Here is a 20200-nt window from a genome sequence, read left to right as displayed (position 1 = left end):
GTGTCACATCAACGACAATGTTTGTGGAGTTTTATTTGCATGCATAAAGAAAATATCCACATCATAAAGAAATTCTCAAGTTATATTTATTAACTTTTTTCATCCAATTTGTATGTATTTCACATAGTTTTGCTATGTTTGAATATTTCCCTCTATATTTAATTAAACCCATCAGTGTATTACGTTTTGTGTTACAGTGTTGCATACATTTTCTGATCATTCTTTTCTTGATCTTTCTACCATGACTCAGTGAAGACAGAAATTAGACTCCACAGAAACACACCTGTTGATGTTAACTTGATGTATCGGTTTCATGCCTCCTCCATCAGTATCACTGTCTGCTCCTTCACATATAATTTGCTCTGGTTTAGATATTGAGAGATGGGGATCTAACATGTCTCATTATAAAAGCAGACAAACCGATGTTTTAACTTTATGCCACTTTCATTAAAATAACTCTCAATAATCACGGTATACATGTTGTCAGTCACGTGATGCATCAATTATTCAAACTGCAGAGTGTTCGAGCTTCTCAGATACGGGTGCATTCCTCTCATGCTCTGGTCTCAGCTGGACTGCTTCTTTTCACTTCTATTTAGTAAAGAGTCACTGTTCATTAGAAAACAGGTACGTTTTTCTTGCTATTTTCATTTGTACAGTTGTTATTTGCATCTGATCCACAGCAGAGAGCTTGTGGATGCAGTTTGAGAATGGTGGAGCACTTTATTCTCATAGACTTAAGAATGAAAACGTATGATAATGTGCCTCAAAAGTTTATAGAGCTTTGTACATTAAGCCACCAATCTCAGAAAAGGCAAGTAAATGGAAAGTATTTTAGCATAATTGTTTATTCATATTAATACTTTTGTCATTTAAAGACCACAATAAGTTTAGAAAAATCATCTTGCTTCTGCAAAATGAAAATATTGTGGAAATAATTGTTTTAATGGCTCAAAACAACAAATGGATTCATAGAACAGCAAATTACTCATTGATGTGTAATTTGCATACATAAGAAAGTTGATACAGAAGCATCCCACTGTAATACTTTATACATTTTTAATATTGTTAAGCTAAGTACATAGCAACTTGTCAATAATATAGTAGTTTCAAAACCAAAAATATAATAATGAGCCAATAACATTGTAGGGCTTTTTATAGTGATATAGGTTTACTGGAGCTGATATAAAAATAACTACATTTCTTTTAAGTAGACAATTTGTAATTAAAACTGTTGGAATATTTTGATAATCAAAATTGTGACCAAGGAGTTTAATATTTATTTATCAAGAATAAGTAATGTAGCACTATCTCCAAATACTATTGGTTGTAATAGTACTTTTTTTGTAATAGCTCTTACAACAGATAATTAGCATTATCTGTTCAATATCTACAAATATGCATGACTGTAGAGTTTTTTAAACCGCTGCCTTGAAACAAGTTTGCATGTTGTCTGTGTAGAGTTTGTCATTTCCACACAGATCAGTGGCAGGTCATTGCTATTCTAATCAAAATGGTGATAATAAAAAAGTTACGCTCTTTTCTACAAGAAACAAAATAACAAATGGGTCATGTATTTTGATTTCCAAAGTTTGGTTGGACCTCTCCCTACTTAGAAACTTAGCATTTTTAGTTACAGATATAATCCAGTCATTTTTGGGAGAGGTTTTAACAGTTTTAGCCCTTTCTTCCAAAGGTCTCATTAAACTTTCTGTTCAACCCTAGCTGACTGCACATATTTGGCAGGTCCAGGTCCAATGAAAAAATAACCAAGTGCTCATTTTGACTCTTCTTCTCTGCTATTTAAACTGACACAGCAACCTGACAAATTAACATACTTGAGAAATAGTTATGATTTTTATTTGGTTTTTATAAAGTGATTACCATTTACTCTAAGTTACCATAATACTGTCACTGCAGCAGTCTATGAAGCTTAAAGTACTTCAGCTCAAACATTTTTACTTAAAATGTGATTTCAAAGGGTAGGGATATTCAACTCCCTGAAAATTTTAGATGCATCTCTCCAACACAACTGAATCAAATAGTCAGGTAAATAGCAAGACCCTGGAAAACTTGACTACACGGAGGAGATTAGTCTACCGTTTAATTGACATGTGTGGGACCAGCGACACGTCCAAAATTTGGACACTTGCTCTAGAGGCCTAGAGATGAAGACAAAGAATAAATGAGATTGCATGACACTTCTAATAAAATGTATGTATCTGCCGTTTTCTTTCTATTCAAGGATGGTGTCCCCTGCTATTGCTTTGGCCTTTGTTCCCCTTCTGCTGACACTGATAATCAAGTACCGCTACTACTTTGTGCTGTTCTATCGGGCGGTTCTGGTTAGGATTTGGAAGGACTGTGTAACTGGTTTGAGCCGAGAAGAGCGTGCATTCCAGTACGTTCTGACTAACTCCACACCTGGGGACCCAGACAGCATCCTGGACGCTTTTGATTACTGGTGCAGCAAGGTGGAGTTCATCAGCAACATTGGCCCTAAAAAAGGTAGGGAATCCGTTTACTTTAGTGTGCATAAAGTGTTGATGTGGAGAACATCCTGAATCCATACCTGCTAGAGCTTGTGAGTGTTTTTTTGTTTTTAGGTAAGATCCTGGACCGCCTTCTGTTGGAGCAAAGCCCTTTAACAGTGCTGGAACTGGGAGCTCATTGTGGATACAGCACCGTGAGAATCGCCCGGGCTCTTCCTCTTGGGGCCCGACTCTACAGCATCGAGATGGATCAAGGGAATGCAGCAATTGCTGAGAAAATCATCCGTCTGGCAGGTTTTGACGATGACACGGTGAGAGAGCAGGAAATGGTCATATTCACAAAATCCCCCTTAATGCAAACTTTTTGTTCTGTCATCTCTTTGTTTCTTCAGGTGGAGCTCATTGTGAATCCATCTGATGAAGTAATACCTCGGCTGCGGTCCGACTACAACCTGGAGAGGCTGGACTTTGTCTTCATGGATCACTGGAAGAAATGCTACCTGCCTGACCTACAGGTAGTAGATTAATAAGGAAACAGGTAGTAGATTAATAAAGAAACATTTACATTGTTCCATGACTTATTCTGTTTGATTCAGTTACTGGAGGAATATGGTCTGCTGGGAAAAGGGTCTATGATTGTGGCTGACAACGTGCTGTTTCCTGGGGCTCCGAAGTTTCTCCGATACCTCCGGAAGTGCGGCTTGTATGAATGGAAGATCCACCGAGCCATGCTGGAATACAGCAGGGGCATCAGGGATGGGATGGCTGAGCTGATCTACCAAGGAATTAAATAAGATACCTTTACTATTGAGATACATGTCAATAATGACAGAGAATAATTTTATAGCAATTTTGTTAAGAAAACTGTGACAAAGTAAAAATTATCTAATTTTAAACTAACATTTCATCACAGAGTGTATTATTGGAATTGTGCGTGACAGAAAGTAGCAACTGATGGAAAAAAAGTGATTAGTGGTTCTAAAACGTTTAAAAATTTTATCTCAAAATTGAGTTGTGCCATTGCGTTCAGCCATATTTACTCTCATAATTTGAAATAAAATACAGTGCAAGCAAATGTCTGAAGGGGTAACCTAGGCTAGTAGCTAAAAGAAGGGACCAGTAGAAACCATGCTTATGGGACACAGACAAAATGTCGAAGAAGATGCCCTGGTCAGACGAGGTTAAAATTCTTCTTAATAGCATAGATGCAAAACTAACTTGACCACCATACTCACAGGAAGACATGGTAGTGCCAGCATCATGCTGTGGGAAATCGTTTTGACAGGGAATGAATTAGGCCAAACACAATGCTTCCAAGACAATCCTGGAAGGAACTCTTTTTTGTCAAAAGACTTTGACGATGTGACATAGCTTCACCTGCCAATAGGATACTGACCATAAATATGCTGCTGGAGTTACAAAGAAATTGTTTGTATCAAAGCATTTCTGTAAGTTGAAACTTTAATCCAACTTAAATACTTTAAAAAAGGCAAAGTAGTTTTTCTAGGTAAATGAGGAAGGCATTCTATTTTTATACCTAAGATTTTATAAAAGCTGTAAAACAGAATTAATAAGTAAAGCTTTCTGTATCCACCCAAATACTCCCCAATGAGCAACGAGTCGTTGGGAAGTCAGTGCCTAATTGGGAAATTAGATTTCAATCTGTCAATCATATTTTCATGATACAAGTGTAAACTGTAGAAAATTATTTTGACTTAACTTTAGAATTAAAATCAGGATTGAAAATACTGATCAGAGATAAAATAAATAAAATCTTTCAAACATCGTGAGTTGCAAATGTTACTTAAATGCACTTTGACATCAGAGCTCCTGTAAAACTTAAGTTCACTGGCCCAGCTCCAGAAAATAAACATCAAAATAAATAAAGTTACTGTTGGACTCTTAGCAGAGAAGTACAATAAAAAATTTTTCCAGCCTTTAAACAGTATTTGCATTTTTCTGACCCAATATTAGACATTTTTAACATTTATCCCAATAAACAACAATAAAGCACTAATAAAATATGTAGCTGTTTAATTTATAGCAAATAAACAAAATCAAAAATACAAATAGAACAAAAATAATCTCTCAAAAACTGAATCTTTGTGGTGACCTGTAACTGAGACCTGTAACTTTAATGAGAGCATTTGTTCCCAGCTGCAAACCATGAAGATAAGAGAGCTGACAGGCAGAGGCATTTTAACTGTCTGAACATATTACTATTTTACAATGCTTTAAAAAAAAAAAAAAGTTTATAACCACAATTCAGTAGCACTGCGATAAAAGTTTTTTTTTTTTTTTTTTAAGATGGGCTGTTTTTACAGGTAAATTATTTTGCTGACTAAAGCAATATTCCCTGAAGCAGCAAGTCGGAACGTCTCCATAGCACATGACTTAAGATATAACCAGGTCAAGGTTTAAATGGCAGATTGCAGATTGGTTGAGTGTGTGCAAAACAGTCCCTCGGTCTACATCAGGGCACCTGACAGGTTTGGAGCAGCTTTAACTGGATGCATTGGTTAAGTAAGCCTGCAGTTAAAAACAAGAAATGCGGACCAATGGCAGTATTTATACGCAAATCTCCCATCTCTAAGTGTGTTCCAGGCAGCAAACTTCACAGCAATGTCCAACCATGTCTACAGCTTTAAAGACTGATGGATCACGGCTTAAGATTCACCTGAACTCTTCCCTGAAGTATCTTAATGTGTTTCAATTAAATTTTCATCCCAGGTACACAAATATTAAAACATATCTGAGTCACAGAGTGGTTAGGCATCAGTCACATTTTTGGTAGGGAGTGTAAATCCAGATGCCGATTGCGACAAAAAATTGGCTTAAATCATCCACTGGTCCTGGTCTTGGTCAGCTCCTTCCATGTCCACCTGATGGAGGGAAACAAAGGCATATTTATCTATTTTGGGTTTGATCAGAACAAGTGATGCCGATAGCTACATTAAAAGGTTAAATTAAGGTACCTCATTGATCTCGCCGTCATCAGGCGACTCGTTGTAGTCATTCATCTCATCCATGTCCTGCATGTCTTCTTCATCTTCCGAGTCTTCCTCACTGTCTTCCTCATCCTCATCATCCTCTTCCTCCTCCTCCTCATAACCTGCCTAAATCCATCAAATGAAAACTACAATGAACTTAACGATTTGTATCGCTTCTTGGACAGTTTTCAAAAATATTCAACACCAAGATATCTGAAAAGTGTTGCATGCATGTGGCTCTGAGTTTGAGCCATCCTTCACCAAATTTACAACTTCAAGAACTTTTGGGGTACATCGCTAACATCTGTGAGCATCTACAGACTGAATTTGTTGCTCCTTCTTCTCTGCAAAAAAAACAGCTCAAGTTCAGACAGTTCAAATGAAGAGCCTCTGTGAGCTATTGCAACAAATACCACCAGCTTTTGTTTAAACTTTTATTTAAAATCTTACCACATGATCTCAATTTGTGATTCCGGTCTGGACTAACATGTGGACATGCTTAATCTAATTAATGCCATTGTAGCTCTGGCTGCATATTTAAGGACTAAGTCTCCTCTGCCCAGAGGACCTTCTTCGACATTTTTAGCATTGATTAGGCTCGGTGGAAAAGAACCTGGCCCATGTATAGGAGCAATGGTCCTCTACCCAGGTGTCCTGGGGTCTATTCCCAATCTATTTGATGTGCCCCCGCCCATCCTCAAGACGTTCTACAGAAGCACCATAGAGAGCATTCTGACCAGCTGCCTCTCTGTGTGGTGTGGAGGCTGCAGCGCCTCCGACTGGAAGAACGTGAGGAGAGTGGTGCGGACAGCAGAGAGGATCATCGGGGCCCCCCTTCCCTCCATTCAGGACATTTCATCCCAGCGCTGCGTGTCCTGAGACCGAAACATCATCAGTGACCCCTCACACCCCCACCATGGACTGTTCTCCCTGCTGCCCTCTGGAAAGAGGTTCCGCAGCGTCTGGTGTAGGTCCACCAGGTTCCGAAACAGCTTTTTCCCACTTGCCATCAGACTGCTGAACTCTTAACTGGACTGCACTCAAAAACTGGTCTCCACTTCATATCTTGCACATATACATAGCTAAGTAACTTCCATTTTACTGCCAGTCCTGCACTTTATATTTTATATTCATATTTATATTCATATTTTATACTGTATTTTATTTTATTCTGGAGTAACCTCACAACATTGGAACCTCAAAACACTGTCCTGAGCCGTATGCAACGAAATTTCGTTCTGTATACACCCTGTGCATGCAAAATGACAATAAAGTCAGTCTAAGTCTAAGTGTATCCTCCCAATTCCTGCCAAGCTACTAATAATGAAAGCCATTAGTGCCATAAAATATATATATGAAAAACAAGCCGCTTTTAAGATTGGTATCATTCCTTAATTTCAGTTCTCAAACAAACCTCTTGACCCGCCACAGGTCAGCTATATTTATACCAAGAGTAAAATACACAGATGTGGAACCTATTTACTAATAAGTGTTTTTAAAAGATAAATGGCTGCACCGGATTCTATTTAGGGGTTTCATAATTTCCTTCCACTTAGCACTTACCGGTAAACACAACCTTATCTTGGTCTACCACAGAAAATCCTAATATAATACTTTGAAGTTGTGGTTGTAACATGAGACTATTTTGTAAAGCAAATAAACCACGCAAAAGGTTTTATTCTCAGCCTGCAATTACCTCAAAAACAGGTTTCCCGATAGGCATCAAGTTGTTGTCTTTCTCCGCGATACTCTGTAGCTGAAGTGACCAGATATCACAAGTTTAAAACACGGGAATTAGGAGCAGGGAAGACATGGAGCTGTGTGTGAAGGTATACCCAAGTTTGATGTTGCTGCTCCTGCTGCTGCAGCTCCGTCTCGTCCACACAAGGTCTGTCCAGGTTGAACCACAGAGACTCGGTGACCCGCGGGAGCAGGGACGGAAACAGTGTCGACATAATTGTCAAAGAATAAGTCCAGAAATAAGTCAATGTGACTCTGAGTTCGAGCTTTAAACCCACAGCTCACCCTGAAACACACCAGCAGCACAGAGACTCTTTAAGTTCGGGAATATATTATTCTATTTTAAATAAAAGATTTAAAGAATTATTAGACTACATTCAAAACCATAAAGGATAATATTTTTCAAGGATATTAAACTCTGTACCTGTCAGTATGTCGCTGCTGCTTCGAAATAATTCAAAACAACGAAAACCGGAAACAAGTGGTGTTCATCTATAAACTCCCCCTCATAAGTGTTCCGCTTGCGTAAAAAAATAGCTTCAGCACATATCCCGAAAATAGCAATATGATGCAGTTAGTTTAAAACGTTAAAGGCGAATTTTACATTGTTCTTCAAACAATGGCTTATATCTTTGACTCAATGACGCTAAGAAAACGTGAATGTAGTATCGTCCTTGTTTGGTAGCTTGTAATGGAAATATAAGAAAACTGGGAACATTAACAAGCTTTTTTCTTCTTCTTTCTTTTTATTATTTGAACATGATCATAAATTCAGACTTAATTTGTACTCATCTGTTATTAACCAGAAAAAGAAAAAAGAACAGCTCAATACTCAAAATTTCTCAAAATGTCAAAAATAAAGATCAAATATCCACTTGTATGATAGCCCAAATACAAAACAACCCACAGAGTTTTGGTTCAGTCTAGTTTGGTGTTGATGGCTGACAGCAAACAGAAGTTCATAAACTTTCAAAAGAAATGACAGTAATTGGGTTGCACAAAGATATCTGCAATGCTTCTTTTTTCTTCTAATGACTCACAATGCTATTTTCTGTAAGTTTTTCAGTCACATATAGGAAGGAGAGGGAGGATGAACAACCTTGAGGTTGGCCAAACTATCTCCTACTACATGTAATAAAATCTCAGATTATCACACACTTTAGTCGAGGAATTTGCACTCTTTTTGTCTGTTCTTGCTCTTTCCAACAACTGTGACCTAGACTTTGGACTTTGGAAACAAATTACTTTATAGTCATGAAGGGATTTGTCTTCATCCACACTCCACTTGGGAAGCTTGTGAGAGGAATGTTCAATGTGTGTGCTTTGAATTTCCTGTTTTGTCTTGAGAAGTGTGCTCGAGGTTGACTGGGGATAAAGTTTTACTTGATAATTTCGTCAAGACAGAAACTGAAAAGGTAAAAGGGATTTGTTCTTTATTTCTTTTGACTCCAAGTCTAAAAGCAGGACTTTTTGACACTATGAAAGAAATTGTGATATGTTTAATCTATGGTAAAAGTTTTAATTTTGTATACTGAGAAAAGACTGAACAGTGTGTGTGGTCTCCATATGTAGCAAATACCCTATTTCTAGATATATAGGGGCTACTATAGCATAGCAACATTATTTATGTCTTGATTGTTTTACATTGCTAAAAATATTACCCACAGTAGTTGTACTTTTGTAAAAGGTGATTCTACAAATTAGTATTAGTATTAGTATTAGTATGAATGCACATTAATGTCACGCTTTGTAAAAACTGTTTAAAAAACATTTATAATTTCTTTTTGACTTCATAATTATGGAACAGTACTAAACAGCAACGTCTTACACTCTAGAAAAAAACAGATAGCCACTTTTGTACTTAGTATCAGTAGTAGGGGAAGAGGCTTGAAACGACTCACTTATATTACATAGAAAAAAATATTTTTTTATTAGTTTGATGTTGTTCAAAAACTTAAATATCTTTGCATGCTATTGTGTATAGCAGTCTGAATTCAACTCACTAGGTGATTCCCTTATTGTTTTTAATATTTAGTCACAACTGCACTTCTAATAAAGATTTAGCTTGTAGTCTAATAATTTTTACTGTATTGCCAAAGATATGATGACGTGGCCTTGAGCAGCACTCTAGAAAGAAACAGATATCTACCTCTGTAGTAGAGGCAGACCCTTGAAAGGACTGTTATAGGTATGCAGGTGGAAGATATAGATTAAAAGTAAAATATGAATACAATGACTAAAAGTGACAAATGAAGGCAACCTAAATAATTTACAAAATCTTAACATTACTCTGTGCTAACAAGACTAATAAAATACAAAGACGTGAAAGGAGTGAATTAAGGAGGAACTAAGTTCTCTTACAGTTAATAATGGATACAAATTTTAATTCTTTCCAGTAATGGTTTAAAACTGGGTAGACATACCTTCAGATTAAGCTGGAATTTTGAAAAGTACTATTAGCGAATGGCTGTTGTTTCTTGTCCACGTGATAACAAACCTCCACAGGTTGTTTTTCTCTACAGCCATGCTGTTGTTCCTGGGCTGTCTGCTCACCCTTTCCAGTGGCGCTCTGTGTCTGGACCAACTCAACATGTGCATGAATGCAAAACATCACAAAGTGGAGCCTGGCCCTGAGGGAGCACTGTATAATCAGGTTAGAAACACATGCAGGGCGTTATTGACGTTGAACAGCAAAGAAGGTTATTTCAAGCGGTAAACACAAGTCGTGATGTAACATCGTCTTTGCAGTGTGTTCCCTGGCGTGAGAATGCATGTTGCACTGCTAACACCAGCGCAGAGGCCCACAATGACAACTCTTACCTGTATAATTTCAACTGGAACCACTGCGGTGCGATGAGCGCCAAGTGCAAGAAACATTTCATCCAGGACACTTGCTTCTATGAGTGTTCCCCACACTTGGGACCCTGGATACAATCGGTGTGTATTGTCGAAGTGTGTCTGTGAGATACTAACACTAGATGGCAGCAAAAGTATTTGACCAAAAATGGTAAACTGAAGTTCAGTCTAAGCTTCTTGTTGGTTCGAAATAGATTTATGAAAATACTTTACAGATTAATTGGATGATGGTGAATGTCAAGTTCATTTTCAAGCACATTTAACACTGTCTACATTTAAAAAGTTCAGGGTTATGCACATAAAATGAGAAAATGATCCATGAGTGGAAAAAACAGCACAAAATAAAAATTTACATGGTTCAACCCAGTTTGATATGAATGGCAATAAGTAAACCCCCCCAAAATAAAACCAACAATGTGTCAACAGTTGACACTCCAAAGAGTAACCATTCATCTGACCTCAATGGTCTTATATATCTGGGAGTGTATAGGTATGAAGATAATTCTGCTTTTAGGGATTAAAAAACAAGCAAGACATGTATTTCCTTATAAAAAGCTAGTATAAGGATTGGCTATAGTTCTTGGAAAAGCTTAATTCAATTTAACCACCCAGATCCTGGCCTTGTTACTGCGAGGTATTTAGAATCAACAATCATTTAAATAGAACTTCTGTGACAATATGAAGTAGGCTAATGAATCTAAAAAAACACAGCATTTGTTCATCTGGATTCAGAAAGTTTAGAGCAATAAGTGATTTCAAATAATTCAGGCAATCAAGTAAGGCATTAAGATTGGCTACTTTGTTTTTATTCAGAGATGATCTATCCAAAAACCATCTATGAGATGAAATTGGGTGTTTCATTAAAATTTATCCAAATGCAGGATATGTTGGCAAGAACCAAAGTTGACCAGGAGTTAATCTTAACAAAAAGCTAAATACTAATTGTGAAAACTACTTAGTCTGTGATTTATAAAAGAAAACTTGAGCTGACTCCATGGTGGGCTTTAAGACCAGACATAAGTGAAATTTTTCACTTATGTAATTTTATTTAGAAAATAACTACATTACCAGAGTAGACTGCTTTATTTGGAAAACTTATGTGTTGTGAAGAATTCTGTTATAAAAAGTTGTCCCTTGTGTTTAGGCAGATGAGAGCTGGCGAAAGGAGCGGATCTTGAACGTGCCTCTTTGCAAAGAGGATTGCGAACAGTGGTGGGAAGACTGCAAGGATGATTTTACTTGCAAGACAAATTGGCACAAGGGATGGGACTGGAGCTCTGGTAAGATACACAAGAAGCAAAGTGCACAGACATAGAACAATATTGATTTTAGTGGGTTGGATGTTTGACCATGTGTACAAACAAGTAACTTCTTAATATTCCTTTCTGTAAGATTGATGCTATTCTCCACATTTCTCTCACAGGTACCAACAAGTGTCCTGCAGACAGTCAATGCACAAAATGGACTGATGTCTATGCAACACCCAAATCCATGTGTGAACAAATCTGGTCCAACTCTTACCTTTACACCACCCTTACCAAAGACTCTGGTCGCTGCATGCAGCTTTGGTTCACAGGATCAAACCCCAACAAGAAGGTGGCTGAGTACTACCTCAACACCGCTCAGCGGGGCCAAAGTTTTCCTGTAACAATGCTACTCTTCCTGACTGCCATGTCTTTCTTTGTAACCATCTTCTAGTATGACCCCATTGCCATATCTTTCATCACAATGGATTCAGTAATTAAAGTGTTTTCAAACACATTTCTCTGAGTGTGTTTTTTAAAGATTGAGCATGCTTTTCTTCTTTTTCAGTTGTAAAGGTGACTTGCAAAAAGCAAAAGGAATACATTACTGCCACTTTCTATTCCCAAATGTGGCCCAAACACCTATATGCTATTAATTAAGCTAGAAGATTTGACTAAATAAAAACATTGCCTAATAGTACGTATATATAATAGCTATCTGAACCCGTTTAATTCAGTTCAATTTAATTAAAATACTTTATTGATCCCAAAGGGAAATGACTTTATGTAACTCGCGTAATTCAAAGTTCTTCAAAGAGTTGTTGTAGATGCTGACGGCAGTGGGCAGGAAAATTGCCTGTAGCAGTCTGTATGACAGCGAAACAGAAGAAACCTCTGACTGAAGACACTGTTGCTGTATGACAAACTTATGAAGAGAATGCTCAGGGTTCTCCACAATTTTATGTAAAATCCTTCTTTGCACCATAATCTCCAGTGGTTCCACAGTAGTCCCCAGAAGAGAACCAGCTGTCTTTCTCAGGTTGTTGAGTCCTTTATATTGAGTCTAGTTATGATTCTGCTACCCCAACAGATGATGGCAGTAGAGATTACACTCTCAACAGCAGCATATTGCTGCAAACACTGAAGGATCTAAGCTTTCACAAGAAGTACAGTCTGCTCTGTCCCTTCTTGTACACAACGTCACAGTTGATTTTCCAGCCTAGTCTGTTGTCCAGATGAACAACAAGGCATTTATTTTTCTCAACCACCTCAACTTCTTCTCCCATTTTGGAAATAGTGTAATTCTAGAATTGTGTTAATTCATGAATGTTTTTGACCCTCCCAACTAAAGGCAAAACCTCTAAGTATTCCATCCTTATTCCATAACTCCAAATCAGCTTGGTTCGTCATTGATCATCTCCTTTCCTGTTTTGGACTCTCAGGGCTATTCTAGGTATGTGGAGTTTGAACACTCTCCTGGTTCTTGGAGGGTACTCCTGCTTCTTCCCACAATCTATAAACAAGCATGTTATTTTAATTCTTCATGGTTGTGTGTCTCTCTGTTAGCATTGTGACGTACTGGTGACGTAACAGGATGTGCTTCACCACTCACCCATTGACCACCAACCCCCCTCTGTTGCTTTGTGGAGCACCAGTGCCAACCACCACACCAGCATGAGTTTGTCTGAGCAATTCACCAGACTGTGGATTTTTAAATCACTTACTCTGAAACTGAAAGTTTTGTTGATGTCAAGAATGAAGACCAGAGAAACAAGAACCAATACATGTGCTTACAATTAAATGCAGTGGGTTTTTTTGTGCAGCAGTGTGGTGGTTACTGTTGTCAACTTAGAACAAATAGCGTTCACGTTCAAATATTAAGAAGGCTTTGTGTTGGGCTTTGCATGTGTGGTCAGTTTGTATTGACTTTAGGTTTAACTGTGCACATGGTTCTGTGTATCCCTACCATCATCAAGGCTAAGATGAGTAAAAAAAAATAATGAAGAAAAAGTCACAGTTCTTAACTACTTCACAGTTAAGCACTATATTGTGTTGGTCCGTCACATATCCCATTAAAATAAACACATAGTTTTGGTTGCAATGTAACAAAACGTAAAAAGGTTCAGGAGATATCAATATCTATGCAAGCAACTGTACCAGTTAATGTTATAGTTATTAATAATAGGCCTGTTGCAATAAGCAATAAATCAATAACTCGCATGATAAATTAAAACTAACTCAATAATTTCCATTTGCAGTTTTTATCGTTTTTCCCTTTTCTCTCTCTTTCCACCAAAAACTGGATGACAAAAGTCTTCAGATTGGTGCTTTGGTCTCAACTATCCCTTTTTTTGAAAGATAATTTTGTTCACAGAGACTTCATAATTCATTTTATTTGTGGTTTTGTTTTTTATTTAATATATTTACAGAATTCCAGTGTTAAATGTTTGATAGAATTTACAGTTTATTTATCTTTGAGAATGAGTTGTTGCATTACTATGCCATTACCATTATATTACCTGAAAATGGTCTCAAAAGAACAATATTATTGTTTATTGTGATAACATCTGGGACAATTTATCGTCCAGAAAAATTTCTTATTGTGATAGACCTATTAATAAGTATGCTTGGCACAACATGTGACACTCCTTTAGTCTGATACTTAAGATAAATAAAAAACATCAGATTTTTTTAATTAAAAGAGTTTTAGGCAGAAAACTGTAAGTAAAAATGGTGAAAACATTATCCCAGACTGATTTCTGTTCCTATAGGAACTATACTATAACTATATATTCACTATAGTGAATGGATGTCCCATGTTTACAAGTCACAAATGAAAAGAAATGACTTCTTTGTCTTTTGTATCAAACTAAATGCACACAACACAGCTATGTAAGAATGTTTATTCATGTTGGATGTGCAGAAGCTGTACAGTTGTGGATGCTGTCAGTTTGTTGTGATGTTTGTATAGCCTAAGATTTCAATTTTGCAAGAAAAGCCAAAGACAGATACAATAAGGAAGCAAAAAAAAAAACTAGCTTAAAAAAGTAGATCTAATATTTTGTTAATTTTGCTGCTTTCTATTTGCAGATGTAGCTATTGTTCTAGGCCAGTGGTTCTCAAATGGGGGTACGTGTACCCCTGGGGGTACGTGGAGGTACTGCAGGGGGTACGTGAAGCTTTTCAAAATATCTTTAAAAAATCAGTAGGCTCCTCATAATAAGTCTTGGGAAAAATTAGTTTGTAAAAAGTTTGATAAAATATAAATGTGTGTTCATGCACTGAATTATTATTTATGTATATATTTAATTTTGTACCATTACAGAGACCAATATAAATTAGCAGCGTTTTGCATATTTTAGTTTTGACTGGTTTTATACCTTCCTGGTGGTCACCGTCTTCTGTTTTTCTTTTTTGTTTAACCAAGCAATGTTTGCAATATGGATGTATTTGTCAGGTTCACTGATATAAGTTGTTTGGCTTTAATAAATCAGACAGTGATTTTACAGCACTGTACCTCTTTTTTATTCCAAAAATGTTTTGCCCGTGTCAGGGGGTACTTGACTAAAAATATATTTTTAAGGGGGTACATCACTGAAAAAAGTTTGAGAACCACTGTTCTAGGCCACATACTTTGCTCACATTCAGACAGATACATAGAGTGATGCTATAACCAGAAATAACCCGGCTGTTATTAATACTTAGCTTCTATGAGATCATCGGTCACACTTAAGACACGCACACACACCTCTCGCTGCATGTTGACCTCTTACTTTGTGTGCGTGACTATTCGAACCACCCATTTGCGTGGCCAGTTCTTTTTTGTTGTTCTTGTGGTGTGTCAGTCTAGCCCTTAGATTGGCAGCTACAGTACATCTTCAGTGTGTAAATGTGTGTGGTCTGGGAAAGAATAGAATTGCATAACTGGATCACAGTGCATGTTGAGAAACTGCCAGAGCTAGGTCTTCCCACCGGCTGTAGGGACCCACAGAGGAAATCCCTCAGGCATTAGTGAAGGGTTTGCCAATGTAGGCAACAACTTAGAGTAAGTAAATTCCTTAAGATCTTTCTGTTAACTTCTTTCAATATGACTAAAAGTGGATTTAACTTAGAGATCAATCTAATATGGGACTATATCTAGCATTTAAATTAAACAAAAATTATCCAGATTAACATCATCCAGCAAGTTGAAAAGTATTTTTTAAACTTGTCACATTAATAAGTAGCAAGTTTTAAAAGACTTGCATGGTGTACACTCATGCAAAAGAGAATCATCCTTTTAGTCTTCCTATTTCCTTACTACACCATGCTATTTTAAAAAAAAATAGCATAATTAGGTGCCAGCTTGTGCCAACATACAACCAAAGCACCAAAATGAAGAAAATGTGTACTATTTGAATTAACGCATTAAAAATAAGATTACACATGATAATCGAACCCCGGACAACCTTGCAGCCTCTGCACATGATGCATGAACCCATGCATCTACCAGCTGAGCCACCTAGCACTCCAGTGAGAATTGAACTGAATGTGATGCAGAATGCGTCCTGGCCTTTGTGTCGTCTCCTGTCTTCCTCTCCGTCTCCACCATCATCCTTCCAGACTCATTTTTGAATCAAGCCGACCAGAAATAAACTCGAGAAAATCCCACCAGCTCCCTTCAACATACCCTTTTAGTGCAACTTCCAAAATAAAGCGTTTCCTCCCACCAGGAAGCGCTTTATTTTGACACGCCACGGCTGCTGACTGTGTGTTGGTGCCCCGCTGTTTCTGCCCTGTGTCCTGCGTGGATTTACATACCCTGATTTCCGTGGGACTGGGAAGCGAAAGAGGAGGGTGTTGCGCCTTTCAGGAACTGAGGCGAGCAGCCGCAAGCAGTCTTAACTAACTTCACAGATTAGCAGCTTGTAGCCCCGCCGCTGCCTCCGCTGGGATAACGTTAACTTTTCTCCGCTTCCTCCGACCCTCCCAGCTTCCCTCTTCGGACTTGCATTGTTGTTATTTGTTTGTCTCTGTCGGAGAAGACGGGAAGCGGCTCGAGTTGAACCCGGTTTGAAGGGCTGTGGCCATGGCCGGGGGAGGAGGAGGCGGAGGCGGAGGGGTTTCTCCGCTGGGGCCCGCTCCGCCGATGTGGTACCACCGGGATCTTAGCCGCGCGGCGGCCGAGGAGCTGTTGGCCCGGGCGGGGAGAGACGGCAGCTTTCTGGTGCGGGACAGCGAGAGTGTCAACGGTGCTTACGCGTTGTGTGTGCTGTGAGTAACTTCTTTTTTTTTGCTTTGTTTATCTTTGTTTTAGCTTAAACTGTGTTTGGAGCCCTCAGCCAGATCACATATGCTTCCCAGAGAGCCTAGTTTTAAAAGAAACACTCCTCAGTCTGTTATTACTCTGCAGAGTTCGGCTTGTATAAGTTATAAATAAACCCGCTCTGCTGCAGAAAATGTGATGAAATTGTAGGTGAAGCCTGTGTTTACTTTCTCCTTGAAGGGAAATGAGTGGGAGAGAGGCACAGTCTGTCTGGCCAGCAGTGAAACTCCAGCATGGCCCAAACCTCTGGGCTGTCCCACTCTGTCTTCTGTGTGATGTGGTTCCCTGCAGCGCCCTTTTTATTTTTGCAGGATCCTTTGCTGCAGGCGGCCTCGGGCTCTGGAGATGGTTGTAGATAGGAAGGAAAGGGTGACACGCTTTCATGAGTTACTGCAATTTCTTGATTTCCCGTTTAGGAACATTTAACATGCATAGGCATTGAGTTTTGGGGTTTATTTTAGCTCAACGAGCTGTCTTATTCAGTCCACAGATTCCATTTTTCATTATTCAAGGCAAGCTCCACCAAGTTGTTTCCAGTCATATCTGGTAGAAATGCACACATCAATCGGTTAGAGATTGGAATCAGACAATTTTTCATTGATCATCTTTGATCAATGAAAAAAAGTACCCAGCTTTTCCTTAAAACAATCTTAAGGAAAGGCACTATGATACTCTCAAGACAACATAAAAACAAAGGAAGCTCGCTCTTTAGCTAAGGTTTGAGTTCTATATCTGGTTCTTGGGACTACAAGTCGACTTCAGTTTGTGGACCTCGAGTTTGTGACATTGAAACCGGGATGTTTGCTTTTCTGTTTGCTAATCTTGCGTTTTCCTTCTGTCTGTTGCTTGATGAAAGGAAGCATGCTCTCTTTACCAGTGATCAGACATCAGGTCTTCTCAGAGCTCAATCGAAGGATGTTTTCATAGGAGATCTCCTGGAATTTATTAGTAATTTGTTCAATCTCTCCCATATGCACAGCAAATAAGAAGTGGGCCCAAAATGGAGCCTTCAGATGCTCCACATACTAGATCTATAGAATATGACATGATGCTTACACAGGCATCATGTGAGGATACTGTTAAAAAGCAAGATAAGTAAAAACTACAGAGGTTTTCTGCTCTTTGTAGTTATAATTTAAGTCAGATGCTAAAGAGTTACACATAGCCTTATGTCATACTAAGATACTATACTGTGAAGAACAGGAACATATTGTCAGTATGTCCCAACAGAGCAGTTGTGATACTTGTTGTTATGCAACTCTGTCCATTGTAGTTCTGAGCTTTTCAGCATTCAGCAGTTTTCAAACCTTTTTTTGAATTACCAAAACTAGCTTTTATTTTGCAGTAGTACTTTACCCGAATCTTTTTGTTAACTACCTATTGAATTAAAATAAAGTTGCTAAGTTAGATAGTCTGACTTAGCAACTGAAGTCAGTTGTACTTGAGTTGCTAAGTACTTCAGTTCTCAGACCTGAAGTCTGAGAACTGATGTACTTCAATGCAGAGTGGATTGTGAAATGGCACAACGTCTGTTATGTTGGACTTTGGTGGCCTACTTACTCAAGAAAGTGATGAAATTTTTTTACTTTCATTACAAAAAAAAACGTTATTCAGGCAGGAATACCTGACAAGCAGATGAATCTTAAATTGGCCATCTTGTTAACTGCAGATAATAACCCAACTGGGGTAAATAAAGTGTAGAAAGGTGATGGTTAAATTATAGAGTCTAATATGACTCTCTGTACGCACGCAAAGTTTTTTAAAAAATGCATAAATGCAGGAAACACAAAGCCATGTGACTCAGTGTTCTGACATTGGCTTGACCTACATCCCCTATCAAATAGTTTACACCATGCTCTGTGGGGTGTTGCGTGTTTAGACACTAGCAGGGCATTGTTTTGTGCTATACTTTCATGGATCTACGCAAACACATCGGCAGGGCTTTTCATTTGTCTGATGGAGCCAAAAGTGTTTGCAACAAGAAATGTAAAGATATGTTTCTAAAAGTACATTTTCACATTTTAGTCATAAATTCAGTTTTTTAAATCATCAGTTTTTAAAATTTAGATTAGATGTATGTAGGATAAAGCAAACTGCTGCATATCATCTGATTCTGTAAAGCACAATTTTTCTTTCACACCAATCTCTTGTGTTATAAAAAAGGATGGTGACTTTTGATCTCTTTCACTTCTCTTGTAGGTCATTTTCTTTTCTGAAAAGAAAAAATAAATTTCCTGGGAGGATGTGGCACATCATTTTTTTTCACCAACAGCATTCCTGACATATGTCATTTGTTCCTAGTTGTCTTCCTTCCTCTCTCTTACTGTCTACTTTTGCTTTTTATATCAATGACGAATGAACCTGACAGGCAGTCTTACTGCTGCTCAAAGAGGAATATAAGCACCTCTTTATTATCTTCTTCACCTTGATTATTTGCTGTCTGTTGTAAATAAAAAAATATTGGTTAGGTAAAATACAGACTCCCCACTTTCTGCTTTTCAGTTGTGTGAAATAAGTCATGGAGGAGCATTATTATGCTGCCCAATTTACTTCCATAAAAAGTGTTCACACTCCTGAATGTTTTAACATTTTTATTGCTTTTACAAATTAGTCATGATCCAAACCATTTGGCTCTTTTCACTAAAAACTAAATTACAAAAATAAACTCTTTAATGCCAAAGTGAAAACTGATTACTACAAAAAAAAGAACACAAAAATACGTTACAAAATAAGTGATCGCTTTAATAGAGGTGTAGGTGCTAGTAGTGTCAGAAGGAATGGAATCGAGGTCACCTGAGTGAAGTGAGTGTATCTGAAGCGATTGTAAATATTTAAATCTTGCTTCTATACTTATGACTTACTTGTTTGTAGTTGCATAGAATATTACATGATTATTTTCACGAAATAAGACTATGTCATTTGCCTTCTACTTTATAAATATGCATTACTTTATGTTAATCTATAACAAAATTCTGATAAAACACTCACATGTTTGTTTAACTGTAGCATATCAAAATGTGGAAAGTGAATAGTATTGTCCCAAGCCACTGCTTTTGTGAAGATAAAATGTAGTGGTTATATATGTATTCATAATTCATTCACCACTAAGATTAAGCATGTTTCAATTGTATTGTGTTCTTTGTGATATCATTTTTTAACATAGCACATTAATGTAAATGAAAGTAAAAGTAGAACAACATTTATTTACCTTAGGACACTTCCTGTGATAATTCAATGATATGAATGATAAATGTCTTGATAATAATGATTTTATGTAGCCATTCATAAACATATGATATTTTAAAAGCTAAATAGAAGCCAGTGTTATGCAGATGGCTGAAAAGACTATAGATCTAAATCCAATTAGAAATATCGCTTCTAAAATTTAAAAAAGTCACCAGAAAAAATCTAACATGGAATATGTAGCATCTATAAGCTACAAGCTGTAGTAGCAGAATACGCTACTACAGCTTATACAGCATGTGCATGAATAAGAATGAAATAATCAACTACATAAAAATGTTTAAATGTCATTTAAATAAACGATTACTGATTAGTGAAGCACTTCTGCAC

At 37.5% G+C, this 20200-nt stretch overlaps 4 protein-coding genes across 6 annotated transcripts in view; 3 read left to right on the top strand and 1 right to left on the bottom strand.

The window, feature by feature from the left end:
* The first annotated feature begins 472 nt into the window (after positions 1-472).
* Positions 473-3286, top strand: LOC102228895 (transmembrane O-methyltransferase homolog). Of its 2 annotated transcripts, XM_023350751.1 has the most exons (5): positions 473-627; positions 2246-2508; positions 2607-2803; positions 2885-3007; positions 3089-3286. In XM_023350751.1, exons 2-5 carry the CDS (start codon positions 2247-2249, stop codon positions 3284-3286), a joined length of 780 nt encoding a protein of 259 aa, XP_023206519.1. In that variant the 5' UTR covers positions 473-627; position 2246. The 2 variants fall into 2 exon arrangements, with proteins under 2 accessions (XP_023206519.1, XP_005803460.2); XM_005803403.2 differs by lacking the exon at positions 473-627 and having other exon boundaries at positions 2195-2508.
* Positions 3287-4509: 1223 nt separating this feature from the next.
* anapc15 (anaphase promoting complex subunit 15) lies at positions 4510-7744 on the bottom strand. Its single transcript, XM_023352048.1, has 5 exons — positions 7647-7744; positions 7318-7508; positions 7179-7238; positions 5468-5608; positions 4510-5374 (listed from the first exon to the last, which is right to left on the bottom strand). Exons 2-5 carry the CDS (start codon positions 7435-7437, stop codon positions 5327-5329), a joined length of 369 nt encoding a protein of 122 aa, XP_023207816.1. The 5' UTR covers positions 7438-7508; positions 7647-7744; the 3' UTR covers positions 4510-5326.
* Positions 7745-8501: 757 nt separating this feature from the next.
* On the top strand, positions 8502-11839 carry LOC102228631 (folate receptor beta-like). 2 transcript variants are annotated; one of them, XM_023352047.1, is made up of 5 exons: positions 8502-8637; positions 9728-9875; positions 9971-10159; positions 11223-11358; positions 11502-11839. In XM_023352047.1, the coding sequence occupies exons 2-5, from the start codon at positions 9747-9749 to the stop codon at positions 11774-11776; spliced, it is 729 nt and encodes a 242-aa protein (XP_023207815.1). In that variant the 5' UTR covers positions 8502-8637; positions 9728-9746; the 3' UTR covers positions 11777-11839. The 2 variants fall into 2 exon arrangements, with proteins under 2 accessions (XP_023207815.1, XP_014325850.1); XM_014470364.2 differs by having other exon boundaries at positions 8503-8637; positions 9745-9875.
* A 4222-nt stretch (positions 11840-16061) lies between these two features.
* Positions 16062-20200, top strand: part of inppl1 (inositol polyphosphate phosphatase like 1) — a 31064-nt gene continuing 26925 nt past the window's right edge. Inside the window, exon 1 of the mRNA XM_005803401.2 lies at positions 16062-16575. Within this exon, the coding sequence (XP_005803458.1) occupies positions 16391-16575 (185 nt within the window). The 5' untranslated portion in view covers positions 16062-16390. The remainder of the gene's footprint in view (positions 16576-20200) is intronic.

The sequence above is a fragment of the Xiphophorus maculatus genome, chromosome 18 (assembly GCF_002775205.1).
Source record: "Xiphophorus maculatus strain JP 163 A chromosome 18, X_maculatus-5.0-male, whole genome shotgun sequence".
NCBI lineage: Eukaryota > Metazoa > Chordata > Actinopteri > Cyprinodontiformes > Poeciliidae > Xiphophorus > Xiphophorus maculatus.
Note: the sequence above shows the minus strand (reverse complement) of the source record. Positions and strands in the feature narration are given on the sequence as shown.

Bases quoted from the DNA above. Each gene is read 5' to 3' on its own strand.
- LOC102228631 (XM_023352047.1), top strand. From the start codon at position 9,747: ATGCTGTTGTTCCTGGGCTGTCTGCTCACCCTTTCCAGTGGCGCTCTG. The intron at 10,160-11,222 runs GTGTGTATTGTC...CCTTGTGTTTAG, and splicing joins TGGGACCCTGGATACAATCG to GCAGATGAGAGCTGGCGAAA. The intron at 11,359-11,501 runs GTAAGATACACA...TTTCTCTCACAG, and splicing joins GGGATGGGACTGGAGCTCTG to GTACCAACAAGTGTCCTGCA.
- anapc15 (XM_023352048.1), bottom strand. From the start codon at position 7,437: ATGTCGACACTGTTTCCGTCCCTGCTCCCGCGGGTCACCGAGTCTCTG. The intron at 7,239-7,317 runs GTATACCTTCAC...TGGTCACTTCAG, and splicing joins AGCAGCAACATCAAACTTGG to CTACAGAGTATCGCGGAGAA. The intron at 5,375-5,467 runs GTACCTTAATTT...TCCCTCCATCAG, and splicing joins ATGACGGCGAGATCAATGAG to GTGGACATGGAAGGAGCTGA.
- LOC102228895 (XM_005803403.2), top strand. From the start codon at position 2,196: ATGACACTTCTAATAAAATGTATGTATCTGCCGTTTTCTTTCTATTCA. The intron at 2,804-2,884 runs GTGAGAGAGCAG...TTGTTTCTTCAG, and splicing joins CAGGTTTTGACGATGACACG to GTGGAGCTCATTGTGAATCC. The intron at 3,008-3,088 runs GTAGTAGATTAA...TGTTTGATTCAG, and splicing joins GCTACCTGCCTGACCTACAG to TTACTGGAGGAATATGGTCT.